This window comes from Barbus barbus (genome assembly GCF_936440315.1).
Source record: "Barbus barbus genome assembly, chromosome: 26".
Lineage (NCBI taxonomy): Eukaryota > Metazoa > Chordata > Actinopteri > Cypriniformes > Cyprinidae > Barbus > Barbus barbus.
This window is the reverse complement of record NC_136754.1, coordinates 15,915,618-15,936,738: the sequence shown is the minus strand read 5'-3', so window position 1 is coordinate 15,936,738 and position 21,121 is coordinate 15,915,618. Positions and strand designations below refer to the sequence as shown.

At 37.8% G+C, this 21,121-nt stretch overlaps 1 protein-coding gene across 1 annotated transcript in view; it reads left to right on the top strand.

Annotated features, from left to right (window-relative positions):
• LOC306845739 (glutamate receptor ionotropic, NMDA 3B-like) overlaps positions 1-18,967 on the top strand; it is a gene marked incomplete at both ends in the record, with an annotated part of 37,374 nt that extends 18,407 nt beyond the window's left edge. Inside the window, 7 exons of the mRNA XM_079378711.1 lie at positions 5,621-6,713; positions 8,287-8,432; positions 10,143-10,258; positions 12,679-12,830; positions 15,627-15,791; positions 16,120-16,190; positions 18,424-18,967. Of these exons, the coding sequence (XP_079234837.1) occupies positions 5,621-6,713; positions 8,287-8,432; positions 10,143-10,258; positions 12,679-12,830; positions 15,627-15,791; positions 16,120-16,190; positions 18,424-18,967 (2,287 nt within the window). The remainder of the gene's footprint in view (positions 1-5,620; positions 6,714-8,286; positions 8,433-10,142; positions 10,259-12,678; positions 12,831-15,626; positions 15,792-16,119; positions 16,191-18,423) is intronic.
• Between the last annotated feature and the right edge of the window lie 2,154 nt (positions 18,968-21,121).

The following is a 21,121-nucleotide window of genomic DNA, read 5'->3' as shown; positions in this document are numbered from 1 at the left end:
GATATTACGCAGCACCTGAAAGTAGTCCCCAGCTATATCATTACTAGTTACCTATCTGAGGACTACTTTCAGGCGCTGCGTAATATCACTGCGCCTGCTGCACCCTTGGTACGGCAGCAAAATTCCTTGATTATTACACCGGAACGAGAGTATAGTTCCTAGCCATATCGGTCTAGAAAATCGCAACTTTTTAGTTTCGGTCGGTCTTAGTACACGATGTAACTACAGGAGAGTCAAGCTTTACATAGGAAAATTATCGAAACTCTTTGGTCATTTTTGATGACCAAATGCTAATCTAATCCGATTCAATGATCTATGCTAAGCTATGCTAAAAGTGCTACCGACAGACACGGAGATCAGCTGAATGGAGCTGAAAACAGTAAAACTTAACTGTTTAACTCTAGGGCAGTTGTAAAATGAGCCTATTTCCAAAAAAAAAGTGGAGTGTTCCTTTAAATATAGGCCTATGTCTTAAAGAGTCAAATGCCGTAGATTACGCATGTTTATGCAGTCTATGCAAACTGAAAATTAAAGCACACATTTTGCACCCCATTTACCATGTTTCACATTTCTGATTAATGTGGAATGTGACACATGTGTAGCTTATGGACCCCTGGCCTTCAAACTCAATTATCTACAGGGGATCTGGACATTTTCTCAGAATTAGCCATTAGTGAAGGAAACAACTATGTCTCAAAGAGTCAAATATCATAGGTCACACTGTTGTGTGCAAACCAAAATGAAGTCATGACACATCAATTTAAGGATGCAGTGAGCAGACATATAACGCAGAAGACTTTTGCTGCAAAATGTCACTGCTAATGGTTTACGTACATTTAATACAGGTCTCTTTTTTATATATAATTGTTATCTGATACCCAGTATAAAGCCTTTTTCATACAATCTTTTTTTCATATTAGTGATTTTGATATGTAATATATAATTGGATTTTTTTAAATATAATAAATTATTTAAATTATTTTAAAAAAATTTAAGTATTCTTGCTAACTGTTTTATTAAGTGTTGTTTACTGTGGCTTAACTGCTGTAGATTATGCGTATCTTGTTGCTTATCCAGCTACAGTTTTAAATTAGCTTCTCAAACATTGTCAATACTTTAAAATGTTATCTTATCTCGTAATCATGAATTAATTTGTTATCTGATCACGCAGTGTAGTCATTTCAAGCTTTCACCTTTAGTCATTAGTGTGCGCAGACAAATTAAGCATGCTTTACATTAAGGGAATTATAAGGTAGTAAATACTCTCAGAGGAAAATAGCTGTATTAGTATTCCAGCCACTAGTATTAAGTTACAGGAATATTCAGTCTTGGCCATGGTATGGCCTCATATCTTCAAGTTATTTTCCTGATGGAGCCACTGGAGACTTTAAAATGCAATTAACTGACTCAGGGGCATTTTCAATAAATTTATACCTCCTTAATCAAAACCATATCCCTGTGTGCATTTACATAAACCGTCAAGTTAGCAGTTACACAGTGATGCATTTGCAGCAATGTGGAAACCATTTGTGACACTACTGCGTCCTCTTCACTGACTGACCTCCATAAATGGGACAAAAACCTTTCTGCATTCAGGTCACCAGGCTCTTTCTTCATCTTCAATGCCAGTGTCTGGTTCAATGTCAAGAGCTCAGAGCCTGCTGTCCACTGCCTCTCAGCTTGATGCATTGTGTCAGTGAAGGAGGCTTGTCTATTAGTATCACAGAATACAGAGATTGTTATGTAGATCCTGATGGACTAAATATTTACAATTTCTCAAAAAGTTAGTATTATTAGTATTATTAGTATTATTATTGCTGCTGCTGCTGCTGCTTTGGTACTATTTTCACAAATACATTTTCTTAATGTAAAAAAAATAAAAATAAAAATGGAATCATTAATTCATGCTGCTTTTATTATAACCTTTTTTTTATAATTATTTTTTTTAAAGTTGGCGATTTACATTGCTGTACTGTAAGTTAAATGTTGATAAATGTATCACAGCTTCACAGTAATAAACAATAAAATAACAGAATCAGTTATGTATCAAACATGGGAGAGATTCAAATTCTACTGTAAAGCAGCTCTAAATAGACAATAGTGTCATTATTCGGCTTAAGTCAGTTCAGTGTTGGCTCCATTCGGTTCAATTACTGTTTATCAATTATGAAACAAGTTCAATTAAGAAGCACTACAGAAGGCAGTAGTGTTCAAGTTCTGTTTTCATCCCATAGTCAGTGCAGTCAAAATCAAGATACGTAATAGTTTGTATTGATAAAAAAAGGTTGAAAATCTATAAGCATAGCAAACAGTTCCATTGTCAATTAAAATGTATTTAAATATTTTAAAAATGCATTTTGATGTTTGGAACTCAGTACTAAGAGCTAGAGTTTTAATGTTCCATCTAAGGTGTAACTGGAAAACAAATAGTAGAGTTTTCTTGGATTGTGATCAAGTCCCTGTGCACACTATTGGAGAGCTCTTATCACTGAAGGCTGGAAGAAGCCTTACCTATTTGCTCACTTCCACAAATGAGATTTTGTGTGGTAAAAAAAAAGAAAGAAAAAAAGCATCTTCAGATTTAAGATTAAGGTGCCGCTGTTATATGAGTCTTGCTCAGATAAGTAAACTTTTAAAAAATGAAAAAAAAAATGTGACAGAGGACCCCCGAGATTTTCCACCTGATTGAAAGCAGTGATGTAATCTTTAATATTCATCTCACAGTGTGAGACTCCCCCCACCACCCCCATGTTAAGAAATGTATTTGCTCTGAGAAATGAGCGTAGCACTGAAGCACAGGCATGTGAGCATCTGAAAACAACATAACACAGGGATTATTGTTCCTCTGCGGTGCTAATGCTTTCTCAGAAATCTCAGTTAGGAAATCAGCTTTGTTGCAATGGCTAACACATTATCTCCTGTCTTTTAACATCTGCTTTCACACCAGATCAAGTGTTCTCTACGGGTCAAACTCAGGGCTATCAGGAGAAATTAATGATCCAGGCAATCAATTTTTTCTGCTTTTATTTTCTCTGTTCTGCTCTGTTTTAATGGAAGTGTGCAGTTATGGTCACACAGAGTGCCTATCATTTACGGCCTCATTTAGCCACACATCACAAGCCTCTTTCGCTCGGGATTTTTCATCTTCCCTCCGTGACCCAGACATTGCCCAGCAGCCCTTTGACTACTCTACATCCTCAGCTGATTTATTGACGAAAATCGATCATTGAACTAATTCATGGCATACATTTTGCCATAAAAGCAGTGTGGCTAGGCAGTGTAAGGAATCACAATTATGTGATCTATGCAGAACAGCATAAGGGTATAATATCCGGAGCGGCACAGAGGGTTATTCACCTGTAAACCAAGCTCTATTTATTTATTTGTTTGTACTCTCTGATGGATGTTAACAGAACTAATATGGTGGCAGCTGTGTGGTTAAATACAAAGGTCATATATAGGTTCAAAAGATTTAGTGTGATTCACGTTACTCAGGTCATAATCCTGCCCTTCTGTCCTTGTGCCGTTGAAGAAAGCCCTGAACTTCAGTGTGCTTCAAGAGTGATCTATATTTCCTTCTGTTCTTATTCTTTTCTCCTGCTGTGAAAAATATTGTTTGAGAATTTAAGATGAAACATTTTGGAATGTTCATTTGAAAAGCTGGTGCTCTTGAATAAGAAATAATTATTTAAATCTTGGCAGACGCACCATGTGCCTTATTTTTTTTCTGAGGGCACTATGTGACAGTTGTGGCACTTTTTTCTGTGACAGTGAGACAAGATTGTCTAGAGGTGTAATTTTCGTTTAGTATGCAAGGGGACCTGGGTTCAAATCCTTATTTAACTTGCACACGCACACACACATTTCTAAATATTATATCATGACAGCCAGGGTGATCACCAAACATTTTCAGTCTATGGACATTTTCAAATTAACATTTTGAACTCCTTTTGTTTTTCATGCTACAGAAACATAAAATATGCTACTAATAAATGTTTTTATTTAAACATTATTCCACATTTTTCTAACATTTTCACTAGAATAATTACTGCAGTGACCAATTATATATATGTTTTGAATGATTAATGAAGCATGATTCTTTATTGATGACCATATGTTGCTTCTTGGATTTAGTGTTCCACGTATTCTTTCACTCATATACAGCGAGGAATGGATTTAAATCATCAGTTACACAAATATGGTGAACTGCACCTTACGTCTGCATTTGTAAGCACATTTTGTGAATCAGAGGCTGTTCTCTGTGGTCATTCAACAAAACATGCCATGCCTGTGAGATGCAGATTCCCTGAGCACTGAGCGCAAACTGAGTTCCCATGCTGCTTCTGCTGCTGTATTTAAGCACGCAATCGACTGAGCAAATAGCATTTTCACACAAGGCTGACATTTTAACTCTTAGCTGGTCTTGTTTTGATAAATGTAATTTATGTAAAACACCCACAAAAACTCATTGGTTCTGAATGAATCACCTGCAGTTATAGTGGGCTTAACGCTGTAATGTGTGAAATATGAAATAATAGTCAGAAAAATCAATTTTTTATGAAAACACATATTGAAACTTTAGACTAAAAAATAATTGATCAGGCTTTTATTGCTCGTGTAGTATGATATATAAGAGAATATGGAGGTCTTAATTAAGAAGGGGGAAAAAATCCCAGACAGGCCCAAACTGTTAAATTATATTTTTATAACATTGTAGCAGACTACTTTGGGGGAATGCTTATAAATATGTTGTCAGTCTAGATCTCCCAATAATATGTTGTTGTAAGATTATATTTAAATTCTTTTGTATGATTGAAGCTCTGTAGTTATTGTTATTGTGGTGGCAAAAACATATAATGCAGTCTAATGCAATGAGGATTGAGAGATAAATAAATGCTCCTCAAAAGCCTGTTGTGTTATATTTGATTCTGTTGTGTTATATAATGACTCACATTTGAACATGATTTTTCTAAAAAAAAAAAGATGTATGGATAATCAAGTGCTTCAGTCCAGTAAAAGTTTGTCTTGGAATATTACTAGCTATACAAAAGTAGCTATTATAATTCACTTTATAAAAATCTGTCATTTTTTTAAAATACCCATATACCACACCTGATGTTTTTAGATTTATACTAAAAGGCCTTTTACTTACTAGAAAAGTATGAACTAACAATCAGAGAGCAGAAGGTAAGTACAGTAGTAGATTGCATATAAATGTTTTTCATTAAAGTTTTAAACATATTAATAATTTAACAAAAATGATTTTGTTATATTTGATATGAAAATAATGCAACACTGGAATTACTGTACTTAATCCATATAAACAATTAAAATCAATCATCAATAATCAATCATGTGAACAGTATATAAACTTAAAATAACTAAAATTGCTTTTTATTTTCACTGCTAGCTCTATTTCCTATGTAGTATGACTTTTGTACACTACATATTCCTTTCACTTTTCACTAGTTTTCACTAGTTATCTCCCCTGGCTCATGTGTAGGATTCAGTTCGCTAGAGATTCAGCAGTATTTTTTGCTCTGTCATCTCATCACTGTCTTTGCTTTTGCTGGATGCATATATATTCTCCTCACAATGCTCATGTCCCTGCTGTGCTCAGGTTCTTGTCGAACACATCTTTCACGGGGCTGACAGGCCCGGTGCGAGTGCAGCGCTCCCTCTCCAGGGTGCTTACCTCCCAGCGCTTCCACATATGGAGTCTACAGCGAGACCCTCTGGGCCAGCCAAGTTGGGTGACCACGGCAAGCTGGCAGTCGGGCCTTCTGGTATTGGAAGAGCAGGGCCTGTGGCCAGGCATGACTCAACACCACCGGGAGGACGGCCCAGAGATCAGGCTCGGCGGCCGCTGGCAAGCAGGATTCCCAGTGGCGGGGAGCAGATTGCGGGTCGTGACCTTGGTCGAGCACCCGTTTGTATTCACGCGGGAGGTGGACGAGGAGGGCCAATGTCCAGCGGGTCAGCTGTGCCTTGACCCTCAAACCAACAGCTCGGAAGTCCTCAACCAGCTGTTCAGAGAGCTGGAGCAAACCAACAGCAGTTCACTGCCAAATGACATGCGGAAATGCTGCTATGGATACTGCATCGACCTGCTGGAGAAGTTAGCAGAGGACATGCACTTCCAGTTTGACCTTTACATCGTAGGCGATGGGAAGTACGGGGCATGGAAAGGAGGTAGATGGACTGGGTTGGTGGGTGACCTGCTCAGTGGCGTGGCGGACATGGCCGTCACCAGCTTTAGCATCAACTCCGCTCGAAGCCGAGTGATAGACTTCACCAGCCCCTTCTTCTCCACCAGTCTCGGGATCCTGGTGCGGAGCAAGGACACAGCTGCACCCATCGGTGCCTTCATGTGGCCGCTTCACTGGTCCATGTGGGTTGGCATCTTTGTGGCACTGCATATCACAGCCCTTTTTATAACACTTTATGAGTGGAACAGTCCGTTTGGCATGACCCCACATGGACGCAACCGCATTAGGGTCTTTTCTTACTCGTCTGCACTGAACCTCTGCTACGCCATTCTGTTCGGCCGGACCGTTGCCAGTAAAACTCCAAAGTGCTGGACAGGCCGCTTCCTCATGAACCTTTGGGCCATATTTTGCCTGCTGGTTCTGTCCAGTTACACAGCCAACCTAGCAGCTGTCATGGTGGGGGAGAAGACCTTTGAGGAAGTGTCAGGGATTCATGATGTCAAGGTAAAACATTTCTGCATTTCATCATGAAGACGTGAAATACACAAATAGATTTGTTCAGTGATTTATTTAGACTGTATTGTAATATGTATCCCTTAAAATAAAAATGTTGTACATATACACTACTGTGCAAACAGTGCCAGTTATTTCTATCTTTTGCTGTAGTGTGTCAGTAGGAAATTTCAGTTAACAATTCCAAACATTCCTTTGCCATTAATTGTAATAATCCAGTGAGATTTTTGTATGCACAAGGAGTCTGACAAAACCAGTGCTCCACACAGAGATCTGATCTCATCATCATCAGTCTGTCTGGAATGACATGAAGAAACAGACCAAACTGAGACAGACTCCAGAAGAACTGTGACAACATCTCCAAGATGCAAGAAGCTACCTGAAAAACTATGCGCAAGTGTACCAAGGACAAAAGCTGTTTAAAGGCCAGTTCACACCGCACTGACAAATGCCAACTCAGACAGACTAGTTTGTTGGATCAGTGTGTTACCCCTGTTGGCGTTGGTTGGAGTTTGTTTTCACCCGACTGAACATGCTTATAGATATAGAGTTGGTCAGTGTCTGTTGGGGCAGTGTGAACATGACAGTTATTTTTCATAAGATTCTAAATCCTACAGCCAAATTGAGCCAACTTGTTTGTTGGAATTTGTTGGCGTTTGTCTGTGCGGTGTGAATTGGCCTTTAAATGCGAAGGGTGGTTACACCAAATGTTAATTTAATTTAGTTAATAGAAGTTAATTGATAAATAAATTATATTTATGACAGTATTTTTGCATCCTCACTAACGCAATTTTACACAATTACCTAAAACTTTTCACAGTACTATAGCTTTGCAGGCCTCTTGAAGCATCTTGGAGACATTGCCACAGTTCTTCTGGATTTAGTCTCAGTTTGTTCTGTTTCTTCATGTCATTCCAGACAGACTGGATATTGATGAGATCAGATCTCTGTGTGGAGCACTGGCTGTTGTCAGACTCCTTGTGCATACAAAAATTTCACTGTATTATCACAATTAATGGCAAAAGGAATGTTTGGAAATGTAAACTGATATTTCCCACTGACACATAACAGCAAAATATATATCTGGCTTAAAACCATTTTGTTTTGGTGAAAATACTAATGGCCTAAGACTTTTGTACAGTAGTGTATATACAGACAATACCATTTGTAAGTTTGGAGTATTTTTTTATGAAGTCTCTTATGCTCACCAAGGCTACATTTATTTGATCAAAAATACAGTAAAAACAGTAATACTGTGAAATATTATTGCAATTTAAAATAACTGTTTTTTTCTTCAGGATTCTTTGATGAATAGAAAGTTAAAAAGAACAGCATTTATTTGAAATAGACATTTTGAACAAAAGTTTTTTAAATGTATTTAAAAATACCCCAAGCTTTTAAACAGTAGTGTATATGGTACGTGTCCACAAAAACATGAGTGCACTATGGTTCAAAAAACTGCGGTAGTACTGTGGAACTTTTTTAGTACTTTATTGTAAGTGCTTGGATTATGTTTTTAAACCTTTCTCACACAATCAATTCACATTTCATTGCTCTTTTCAAGCTCCATCACCCGTCTCTGGGGTTTCGCTTCGGCACAGTTCGAGAGAGCAGTGCTGAGGACTATATGAAAAAGAGCTTTCCTGAGATGTACGAGTACATGAGGCGCTTCAACAAGCCCACCACTCCGGATGGAGTCTCTACACTCAAGTAAGTGTTTAGACCCAAGAGAGAAAAAAAAGATAACAGGCAATTGAACATAGCAGTGGAAAGTCCAATGAAAAGATAACGGTAAAAGAAAGAGAGAGAGAAAGAGAGAGAGAGTGAGTGGTAAATCTAATGAAATGATCAAACTGAATTTCTAAACAGCCTTTTTCGTTTGAATGAAAAACACTTGCAATAAAGTGTATTTAGAAAGCTATCATCTTAAACACTTGCGCTCACAAAGACACATTCAAATTCTTTTAACTCAATAAAATCAAGTGGTGCTGAGCAGGAGCGCAACATGCGGAAAACAAATAAAGCTTTAACAGGAGATGGGCATCTTGAAAAAAGAAATCGAGCTCAGTAATTGCACGGTGCTGCAGGAGACACAGACAACAAGCAGCCCAAAGGCTGCAGGCGAATACTACAACAATAAATAGGGTCACAATAAGAGGCCAACGATCAGTTCTCACCCTCAGGAGCTGCTGACACCGCTGTGGATCTGTTTTGTATGATGCACCATCAATATTATTCCTCTTTCATGAGGAATTAATGCGCACCATCCAGCTCATTCAGTTTAAACAAACCGAGTCGACAGCAACAAGTGTCTGCTCTCCAGGCTTTCTGTCTGTAGTCTCGCTTTCCATTCATCCCTGAAAGAACAGGGACTGCTGCAGACTCCAAGCTGAGAGGAGAGGCAGTCACTCTCAAGTCAAATCTAAACTTGCTGAATGAGGCCAAAGGTTTTCTTCTGAGACAACAGATAACTCCCCGGCAAACGTACGCTTGCAGGCGTGCGCCAACACACACAGCGATTCATCCTCAGATTCAAGCTCCCACATAGTGATGTATTTTGCTTTGTACTTCCTGTCTTTTATGATTGACAGCAGTTTTCTTCCATGTCAGAAATCCTTCTGTTCGATTCACATGAGACACCTTACATGGTCAGCATTTTTAAAGTTGAGATCGCAGCCATAGTTTGGAGCTATTCTTAGGGGTGAGATTTTTTAAGACAAGCATCCGGACAGTTTTTTTTTTTTCCTTTAAAAGACGTTGCATAAGAGTCTTAGTTTGATCCGGTAAAATATTCCATCACTTTATTTTCTGTCACACTTGAGGTAAAATAGAGGTCAGCTGATGAGCAAGCATCGCCTCACACTAGATTCAACATTTCTTCAGAGATAAACAGCTAACAGGATATGATGTCATGCTCTAGCATTTTTGTTTTAATAAATAATAAACCACAAAAAACAAATAGTACTTTCAAAAAATGGAAAAAATCCACAGTTCACCCATGCTTAGTTTTTGTAATTTGCTTTACTGAACACAATTATTAGCCACTGTTATTTGCTAAAGCAGCATGTTTTTATTTTGCTTCCCTTATTAATAAGTTACATTATAAACCTCTATATGGAAACAATCTTTGCAATGCGCTTTTATAAAGAAACAAAACGCTGGAGCAAACTACTCAAAGATTGTTTGAAAAATATGTCTGCGGGGAAAGTTACACACATAGTACACTAAAAAGCACTTTCTATTCAGTAAATCTGACTAAAGCCAGAAGATTTAAGCAGTTTATAGCTACAGGGTTTGGGTTTGGTTCAGGCTTATTGTAATCAACTTTTCAAGTAATTTAAAATCAGTAGCAATTAGCATATGTTTGGCTGGCGGTGTCTGTTTTATTTGGCTCTGACTATCCTCCTCTGTGTGTTGAAGGACAGATCCCCCTCAGCTAGATGCCTTCATCATGGATAAGGCTTTGCTGGACTACGAAGTGTCCATCGATGCAGACTGCAAACTCCTGACTGTAGGAAAACCGTTTGCTATTGAAGGTAAGGACCCCTGTGCCACTGAGACATATTGCTGTCTTTGAGGAGTCTAGCACCTCTGGCCATGCCGTATTGAATTATATTAGCTTACAAAAGCCTGTGAAGTTGTTCTCTGAAAGGGCACAAGGTGTTCCTAACACTTTTTACAGGTACACTATTAGAATTCCACCCCATATTAAGAGCCGTCCATTAATTCACCTCAAGGCTGTTGTAATTACCCTCCAAATAGAAGCAAGTCAAGTTTGACACATGTCATTTCATAAGGGAAAGCTATTACAGGGTGTAGATGGGTTTCATGGCAGTCACCCAGGCGTGTCTGCACCTCTCATCTGGATGTTATCTCCTGCTGCATGCATAGGAATTTTCCCTGCTATCTGCCAAAAGCTTCCCTTATGCCTTTGAGCCAGCTTTTTATTAGATGGATGATCAAGACTAAACCATCGCTATCACTTCTGCTGGCCTGAAATGGACAGCTTCGTCAGGGTCTGCAAAACCTGTAAACAGCGAGGTGCATAATCAAACCATGCAGGTGAAAAACCGGAGTCAGGCATCTAAGGTTTCACAATAAAAAGTGTGTTGAGTAGCATATTAGTTTTTGCAGCTGTATAGAAATTGGTCTTGTGAATTATGACATTTCACTGAATGTGATAGATAGATAGATAGATAGATAGATAGATAGATAGATAGATAGATAGATAGATAGATAGATAGATAGATAGATAGATAGATAGATAGATAGATAGATAGATAGATAGATAGATAGATAGATAGATAGATAGATAGATAGATAGATAGATAGATTTCCGGAAATGTTGGGACGTTGTTTTTTTTTTTTAATTGAATAAAATGAAAACTAAAAGACTTTCAAATCACGAGCCAATATTTTATTCACAATAGAACATAACAAATGTTTAAACGGATACATTTTACACTTTTATCCACTAAATTAGCTCATTTCAAATTTGATGCCTGCTACAGGTCTCAAAAAAGATTCAGCTGGGAGAACATCTAGCAACCAGTTAAGTTAACTGACATCAGGTCTGTAACATGATTAGCTATAAAAAGGGATATCTTAGAGAGACAGAGTCTCTCAGAAGTAAAGATGGCCAGAGGCTCTCCAATCTGTGAAAGAGTGCGTAACTTCCCACCCCATTTCCAACACCAAAACTCCAGAAACTCAATGGGAATGGGACCAAATTCCAACACCAAAACTCCAGAAACTCAATGGGAATGGGACCAAATTCCAACACCAAAACTCCAGAAACTCATAACCTTGATGTCCAGACGTCCTCAGACTGTTTTGAAAAGAAGAGGAGATGCTACAACATGGTAAACATGCCCCCATCCCAACTATTTTGAGACCTGTAGCAGGCATCAAATTTGATATGAGCTCATTTTGTGCATAAAATTGTAAAATTTTACAGTTATATAGTTGATATAAATAGTTAATTCTCATTTGTCTGTCTGTAATTATATTCATAGATAAATAGATACATTTATATACAATTTGTAAAATTATATACAAATTGTAATTAATTAAATTGTTATATTAAAAATATTTTAATATGTTAAATTTATATATTTTAGGCATGTTTGTAAATAACAAAACTAAATTTAAATTATTACAGTTAAAAATATAGTTATAAATTTACATAGTTATAAAGCTACATTAATTATATCATAGTTAATTCTGTACCTTGTCTTAATTTGTTTTTGTTGCCAATTTTGTCATGACTTGGTACTGAACTATGGTACTTTTGACATTCCCCACAGACATCAGTTCAATTCACAGGCTTTGCTCAAATTGAAAGAACAGCCTTCAGTAGAAACCGTCTCTTCAGAGTGGACCGTGTCCTTTTAACACTGCTAGAAAATCCCTTATTGTATTAGTTTCCACAGCACATTTTATGACTGCCTGGATCCACTCCATTAAGAATATTCCAGCAGCATGCTGGTGCCCCCTCTTCAAAGAGTTCAACAGCACACATTTATTGGTTGTGGAGGACTGCGTAAAATACAGCGGTGCAACTCAGTAGGAGAGGACAGAAGTTTATCAGGATGCAAGGGATGTTGTGCCACGTGCTGAAAGGAGGGGAGGGATTGCTTGCCAGGAGTGATGTGTGGGTTTGCCGGTGAGGTGAGGGCTTTGATGAAATTTGTGGATGTCAGAGTTGTGCTCATATCTCTCCAGCTGCCTGGCTGCAGAGACGCCGCAATGACAGACGCTCTGTCTATGGTGCACTGGCACAGGGTACCAAAGATTCATGATTGTTCCTTCTCAAGGCTCTCTGACATAGCAATAATAGAGGTATCAATTCACACTAGAATGTGGATGGTCTCTTTAACAAAAACCCACAGGCATGCATGGGTCTAGCTGAGCTGTACATGTAAAGTTGTTGTTTTGTTATTCTTTGTGCTTTCAGGATATGGAATCGGGCTGCCCCAGAACTCCCCTCTCACTCGCAACGTGTCTGAATATGTCAGCCGTTACAAGTCTGACGGTTACATGGACATGCTGCACGACAAGTGGTATAAAGTGGTACCCTGTGGAAAGAGGGTTTTTGCTGTGACAGAGGTGAGCCATCAAAAAAGAAAGTCTGAGAGCGTGCAAAATATGTGTGCGCGTGTGTTTTTGTTCACAGGCGAGCGAGCTGCTTCTGCCCTTGACCAAGTTCCTCTTTGAGCTCTTTTCCCTCTGAAAAATCCTCTTGTTCGGAATTACTGTCTCCTGCAGTTTAATAGCCATTCTGTCAGAGCGACGTCGGGCCACCACAATCCATTTTCATTCCCGAGGGCGCCGTGTCAGCCGTACCGCCCCGCACACCTGAGGCTGTGAGTAGCAGCCACCAGCGCACTCCATCAATGCAGCTTCAGTCAATAACCTCCCAGGAGTTGTAGCGCTCCTGCAAGACATTGTCTCGTACAGTCTGGCTTCATTACCTAGCTGTGGTTATGAATGGGGGACTTCATGAGCACAAGCAATGACATTTGTTTTCGGCCCCTGTGCCAGCTGGAACTCATCTCACGCTCCCCCTCTCTCTTGCTCTGGAGCCAAGCTGTCCTGTCACCACAGACACCGTGCTGTAAAACCCCTACTTTGCTGTGCAATAAATTCTCCAAACAAGCAGACAGGATCGACTGTGAGGTCCTCGCATTCAGTCACCCCCTTTGAATGTTTATTCTAGTGCTGTTTATAGAATGCAAAAAGCGGCATTTTATCTCGTCAATGTAGTTCAGTCTTAATTAAATTAGTCAGAGTTCTTCAAACAGCATCTTGGATTGTAGCCAGATACAAAGATGCAGGGTTGAAAGAGATGGGGAATTTAAAGCAACAATCCAACATTAAGTGCTGCATCTGGCGTACTCTCAAAATAAATGAATAAATAAATGATGAATAAACAAATGCCAGAATTTGTTCCTTAATACTATTTTGTTCTTCACAGCAAAATCACTTCTTTGGTTTTTGTGCCAAGAGAGTGTATAAAGCCAAAGACATATACATATTTGTCTAAAAGAGTACCTTCAAACCTTTGTGTTTTGTTTTTTTAAATAGCAGGATTGAAGGTAACACCTTACAAAAAAAGGTTAATCCATTAAGTGGAAATAGCTATGTATAATTGTATTGAATGTGCACATCAAATCTTAAATGTATATAAAAAAAACAGTACTTGAAGATAATAATATATGATATATATGAAATCAAAAGCCACTTAAGTGTACCTAAGGGAAGGGGAGTACACTTTCATTATACTTTTCATGTACATCTTTAATTTTAATAAACCTTAAAGAAGTACACACTTCTTTTAAAGTGTGCTGTTTCACAAGAGTCATGAACTAACATTTTTACAGCATTCATTAATCTTTTTTTAATATTAGATGCCTGTACTATGTAAAAAAATGTTAGGGACAATATGCTTCTTCTATTAATGTTCTATTACGAAACACTTTTATTGCTATTGAGATGGGATAGTAAGGTTAAGCACAGGTTTAGGCTTAGAGTGGGTTAAAATTAGTTACAAATGTATTTACACGCAGGTATTTTTAATACGAGTTTGTACAACATGTTTGTACACACTAAATGCATTGTATCTAATGATTCATTTAAAGGTTAGTACATAGTAATTAAAAAAGCAGATATAAAGTTAATCTAGATTAATGTTCATTTACAAACATACTATTGTTCTTTGTTAATTCATATGTATTCAAAATGCTTAAATGATGCAATCCTAATCTTAACATATAAAACCTTACTGTAAATTGTTACTGCATTATTTGAATGAAATCAGAGCCATCAGAGCAGCCAATATGAAGTGCAGTGAGCACTTCATCTGACCAGCAGCATGTATGCATATGTATGCATGTGCATTTAGCCACTATCCCCCATAACACTCTCTTGGAAAGTGACATCATGATAAAGGGCTGTAGCCAATCCTGTTATGTGTTAAGAATGAACACACTCACAGAAGAGGTGTGATGGAGTGAACATAGTACTGCAGTCTCAGTGTGTGCAGTGTTGGATGTCCAATGAGTGTCTGATATTGCAAAACACGCCCCATACATATGAGGGACAGGAAATTTAATATTTTCCCCATTTCAACTACTCCAAGTCAGCATGACTTTCATTTCAATTATAACAGCAATACTCTATAAAATTGTGATTAGTTCTAGTCAGCAGGACTCATTCTCCCTCCAGATCAAAGCCATTGCAGGGGAATGATGGATTCCTTCGTGTATGTTGGGGCTTCTAACACCCGAGGGGAAAATAACTTTGGGTCGGGCACTGGAAGGTCTATAATACCTGGAGAGAGCTAAACATTTAAGAACAAAAAAAGAGCACTGGTAAAACATCTGCTGTACTGTGGAATGAAATATTGGTGATTTATAGGTTGCTTGCTAAAATAAAACATATATTTTATCAGAAAACTGTCATCAGCTTCTTAAAAATGGATCACAATGGGGCCAAACACATTGGCATTTAAAAGTTTAGGGTCAGTAAGATTTTTAAAACGTTTTTGAAAAGTCTCTTATATCAAGGCTCCGTTTATTTGATCAAAAATACAGTTAAAAGCATTAATACTGTGAAATATTACTACAATTTAATATAACTTTTTTCTATATTAATATATTTTAAAATGCATTTTATTCCTGTAATGTAACGCTGCAGCCTTTAAGTGTCACATGGTGCTTCAGAAATGATCCTAATAGGCTGATGCTCAAGAACCATTTCTTATTATTATCAATGTTGAAAATAGTTAAGCAGTGCAGTGCAGCAAGATCAATTGTCAGCAGAAAAGCTGCAATCAGCAACAGAGCTTTGTTACACTGATCTTTTCTTGTGTGTTTTTATGTATTATTGTTGCTGTGTGTGCAGACTCTGCAGATGGGTATCCAGCATTTCTCTGGGCTGTTTGTGCTGTTATGTGTGGGGGTGGCAGGTGCTTTGCTCACTCTGCTGGGAGAGCACACTTTCTTCAGATTCATCCTGCCTCACCTCCGCCACCAGCAGAGATTCAAATACTGGCTCCACACCAGTCAGGTGAGCACCTGCCTCCATGTGACAAACACAGCTGACAAACACGGTGAAATAAGCTTCAAAAACAGATCAGTGTATAAAGGCAGATAATGCTAAAGTAGTTCCAGTTAACTAAAGGATTTACCATTTCACTCTTATCTCTTTTAAATCTTATTCAAAATCTTATTCAAGAAGGCATGTTGCTGTCATAAACACAGGTGCATCTGCTCCCTCTAGTGATAGGAAGCTGAAAGCACAAGTCAGGAGGTTATATGTGGTAGGCATGTCTTGTATTTGATTATGTATATACTGAATATGACTGTTGTTCTGTGTCCTTTTTCTGTTTCTACAGAAAATCCACCGTGCATTAAATATGGGTTGTGACGATGAGAGGAAATCAGAGGTTGAGAGCAGTGACAGATGGTAAATTAAGATTACTGCGTAATAAATTGACAAATTTCTTAAAAGTGCAATGTAATGTAGTAATTCTCCTAATTGAAGTTTAGACTAATGTCATTGTCAAATTACAGCAATTTATTACGGGCCTATTCTGAACCCTATTTATATATTTAACTCTGTAAAGACAAAATTATATACACACTATATATATATATGTATGTATATATATATATATATATATATATATATATATATATATATATATGTATGTATATGTATATATATATATATATATATATACACAGTTGAAGTCAAAACTTCATACCTTTCAGAATCTGCAAAACGTTCATTATTTTACCAAAATATGAGGGATCATACAAAATGCATGTTATTGTTTATTTAGTACTGACCTGAATAAGATATTTCACATAAAAGATGTTTACATATGGTCCACAAGAGAAAATAATAGTTGAATTTATAAAAATGACCCCATTCAAAAGTTTACATACACTTGATTCTTAATACTGTGTTGTTACCTGAACGATCCAAAGCAGTTTTTTTTTTTTTTTTTTTTTAGTGATAGTTGTTCATGAGTCCCTTGTTTGTCCTGAACAGTTCAACTGCCTGCTGTTCTTCAGAAAAATCTTTCAGGTCCCACAAATTCTTTGGTTTTCCAGCATTTTTGTGAATTTGAAACATTTCCAACAATGACTGTATGATTTTGAGATCCATCTTTCCACACTGAGGATGACTGAGGGACTGATTTGCAACTATTACAGAAGGTTCAAACGCTCACTGATGCTCCAGAAGGAAAAACCATGCATTAAGAGGAAAACTTTTGAACAGTATGAAGAGGGTGTTTTGCCTAAATATCATATTTTTTTTAATTTAGTACTGCCCTTCAGAAGCTACAGAAGATACTTACATGTTTTCCAGAAGACAAATTAAGTTAAATTTACCTTGATCTTCATATTCAAAAAGTTTTCAAGCCCTGGCTCTTAATGCATGGTTTTTCCTTCTGGAGCATCAGTGAGCGTTTGAACCTTCTGTAATAGTTGCAAATCAGTCCCTCAGTCATCCTCAGTGTGGAAAGATGGATCTCAAAATCATACAGTCATTGTTGGAAATGTTTCAAATTCACAAAAATGCTGGAAAACCAAAGAATTTGTGGGACCTGAAGGATTTTTCTGAAGAACAGCAGGCAGTTGAACTGTTCAGGACAAACAAGGGACTCATGAACAACTATCACTAAACAAAAAAAACACCGCTTTGGATCGTTCAGGTAACAACACAGCATTAAGAATCAAGTGTATGTAAACTTTTGAACGGGGTCATTTTTATAAATTCAACTATTATTTTCTCTTGCGGACTATATGTAAACATCTTTTATGTGAATATCTTATTCAGGTCAGTACTAAATAAACAATAACATGCATTTTGTATGATCCCTCTTATTTTGGTAAAATAATTAACATTTTGCAGATTCTGAAAGGTGTATGTAAAGTTTTGACTTCAACTGTATATATATATATATATATATATATATATATATATATATATGTGTATATATATATGTATATGTATGTATATATACACACACACACACACATTTTTTGTTGATTATTTTATTTGATTGTGTTTTAGAATATAAACCTTTTTTTGTAAAAATCTGAATATATTTCAATGCAAAAAGACATAGGTCAAGCCTGAAGTTAGGGATTTTTAAAATTATACCAAAAATGGAAAAATATACTATAAATGCCTTTTGCTTGCTAAAAAGTAAAGACTATCAATCAGATGACAGAAGGCATGTTATTGATTATGCAAAATCAATTACATGATCATGTAATTTAGAGGCCTTAGAATTTTGCATATCAAATATGATACAGTAGGCTTTATGGGGTTAATAAGTTGTATGATGATGTACAGATAGCCAGTCACATAATAGACTGACACCGGATCACCTCATCACCCTTTATTTTGAGCTAATGACACTGTAATTGGCCTACTGTGTATAATAGAACAGTACTGAGCTATGAAATAATGTGTGCAAGTAGTATGTTAAAAAAAACACCCCTAAGAAAGAAATTATAACACAAAGGATAAAAATCAATATTGGACTCTCCAGTAAAAAGCGAGCTGATTCATTAATGGCATATTGAAGAGGCTCCGTGTTTCCATTGATTGTTGGGTCTGTTTGCAAAGTGCTGTGTCCCTGCATCTTGTAAAGCTGATTGCTGCTGTGTTTTCCTCTCAGTCCCACCTTGTGCCTGTCAGAGAACTGTAATCTCCACCGCCTGCCACCCTCCACTTCTTCTCCTCCGCCCTCCACCTCCTCGACTTCCCCTTCCACTTCTACAACCAAGTGGAACAATCAGAGCGCCAAGGCCGGTCGAGAGGCCAAAGAGCAAAACAAGCGTGTCCACTTCAACTTGGAGACTCTCAACAGCTACCAACTCCAAGCTCCGCCCACTGGGGCAGAAAGGGGCCGTCGAGGGTTGGTGGGAAGCCCGCCCACCCAGTTGTGTTCAAACGGCGGTCCTAATCCCAGTCTCAGTTTAGTGCTCTCACCCCCGGTCTGTTCTGGACTCTCAACGCCATGGGAAGAGGAGCTGCGGGAGCTGCATGGGAGGATTGAGGACTTTCGCGGCCAGCTCAGGGCCGCCCTGGCCAGACGAGCCGAGCTCCAGCGGACCCTGGTCAGACAACGAGTCAGTCAATCCCAAACAAGCTCAGCATCTAATCCCAGCACCAACACCAATACCAATACCCTGACCAAAGACATCAACAGGGGGAGGTGATGTACGCTATGTGTCGGGACACTCACAAAGGCAGTGGATATGAGGGGATACAGGACCTTCTCTCAACTGGGAAGTCATGCTGTGCTGTTTTCCAACCTCTCCTTTCTCAGTGACTGCTGGAGTGCTGCAGTGACGGATGAAACACTCTGTGATGGAGATTCATCTTGTAATCCTGCAGTCTGGCTGGTTTCCAGCTCCAGAGAGAAAGCATTTATCTGTGTGTGTGTGTGTGTGTGTGTGTGTGTGTATGTGTGTGTGCGTTTAAAGCCAGGAAACTGGACCGAGAACAGACACTTAATGCAACCATTCACTGCTGGCCAAGGTGAATATCTGCATCCACAGACGTCCAGCATGAAAATGGCTTCATTTTGTAAATAGTTCAATGGGATTACTTAGTGGGATAAGCTACAATTCCTTGGACGGCAGGCCCACGGACCGCCCACAGTCCGCTCAGTGGCCGCCTGATGCATATTGCACGCAAAATAACAACTCCATTTCTGATCTGATTGGCAGTATTTAGCAACATCTGGGAATAAAGGCACAAAGGTTTTTTTGATCAGTCGTCATGGTCAAGTTAAGGGTTGATACAATGAACACTTTTGAGGAGGAACTAATCACTGGATTTGCCAAAGTTTGCAAGGTTAATAACATCAAGGTTTGGCTCGAGGCACTTAGTAGCAAGTTAACTAGACATCCACAAGCAGAACTATATTCAACAATGTCCATAAAAAAATTTCACACAGAAATGCAGATTCTATAAACATGCTATTTTGAGGTGTTTTCTATACAACCATTGATGGAAACAGTGAGACGTGAATTCAAATTAGAGAATAAATAATTGATATTGTGGCCACAAATTAAGAATTAATTCCCACAAATGATTAAATTTTATTTCAATTTGATTCCCTCGTTTTTGTTAAAGTGGCCGTGTTGTAATTTGTAATGTTTCTTTAATTTTAATTAAAACAAGAAGACAAATTAGTACAACATAGCTATGATTTACTACAACAAGTGAACAAATAAGTCATGGCCAATATCTTTTTTTTTTTCCTCTGCATATAATGTGACATTTTCCAGTGTTTTATCATTATTATTAATATATATTCTATTTCAGATAACTGTGGTCCTAAAAGGGCACATAAAAACAAAACGGACAGTGTTTGGTCGTTTTACACGTCAGTCAGTTGGCCTCTTCCTGTTTGAGTGGGCAGTTCCTGGCCAAAATAAGATGCCATGGACCAAACTTTAAATTTTAATTAAACCATTTCTTGTCTTGCTGTGGTGTACCTTTTCCACACTTATAATGTTTGAAAAAATATATCGTTTGCTTGTGTGTTTTAACAGTGATAAACGTATGATTCTGGTTGAGATGTTTGATCCTCAAATGTCACGGGCCTATATATAATCTAAATGTTATAAAGTCTGAAAGAGTTATTGCATTTACAATTATTAATAAACATTTTCAAATAAACATTTATCAGTAAAGTCAGTTTCACTTTTAGCAGATGGTTTGCAACAGTTGGTTTGTGAGGACATCTGTTGAAGTCACTCTATCTGTGCTAGTTATTTTAGTTTGACACAAGTTCTGTAAAATGTGACCGTCGCCCTTTATGTTTGATTCAATCCCAAATTCATGAATTCAGTGTTTACTAAACAATGCTAAACTAGGTTAACAGTCTGAAATGTTGGTTGTAGCTGTCAAACTCTTTCACTATTGCAAGATGATGGTGTTCTCGCATTCGTTTTCAGAGCAAACTTCAAAGTAAGTTTTTAGAGCAAACTGTATGAGGGAGATTGTCAGGGGGCTGAGGAGGAGACTGTCAGACTGATAGACGAGCAGCCAGCTTCCATTGGGACAACGATGAACAATGACCTCATTATGTTGAGTTGCTGTGTTTTTTCAGAGAGTGAGCATGCTTGACTGGGCGTTAAGTGTTTGATAAAAAGGTTAGTGTCAGTGTTGAACAGTCTTCACTAGTCTTGGAGCTCAAGTGTGTTTCAGGCTAAATTCATTGTTTGAATCAATGTAACATAACTCTGATTTGGAAAATAGGCAAAATAGTGTCCACCACTCCAGAATGAGTGGTTAATTATTACCAGGTTTAATAAAAGTTGGTTGAGATCACAAAAAAAATAAGATGAGAAAATTTTGTT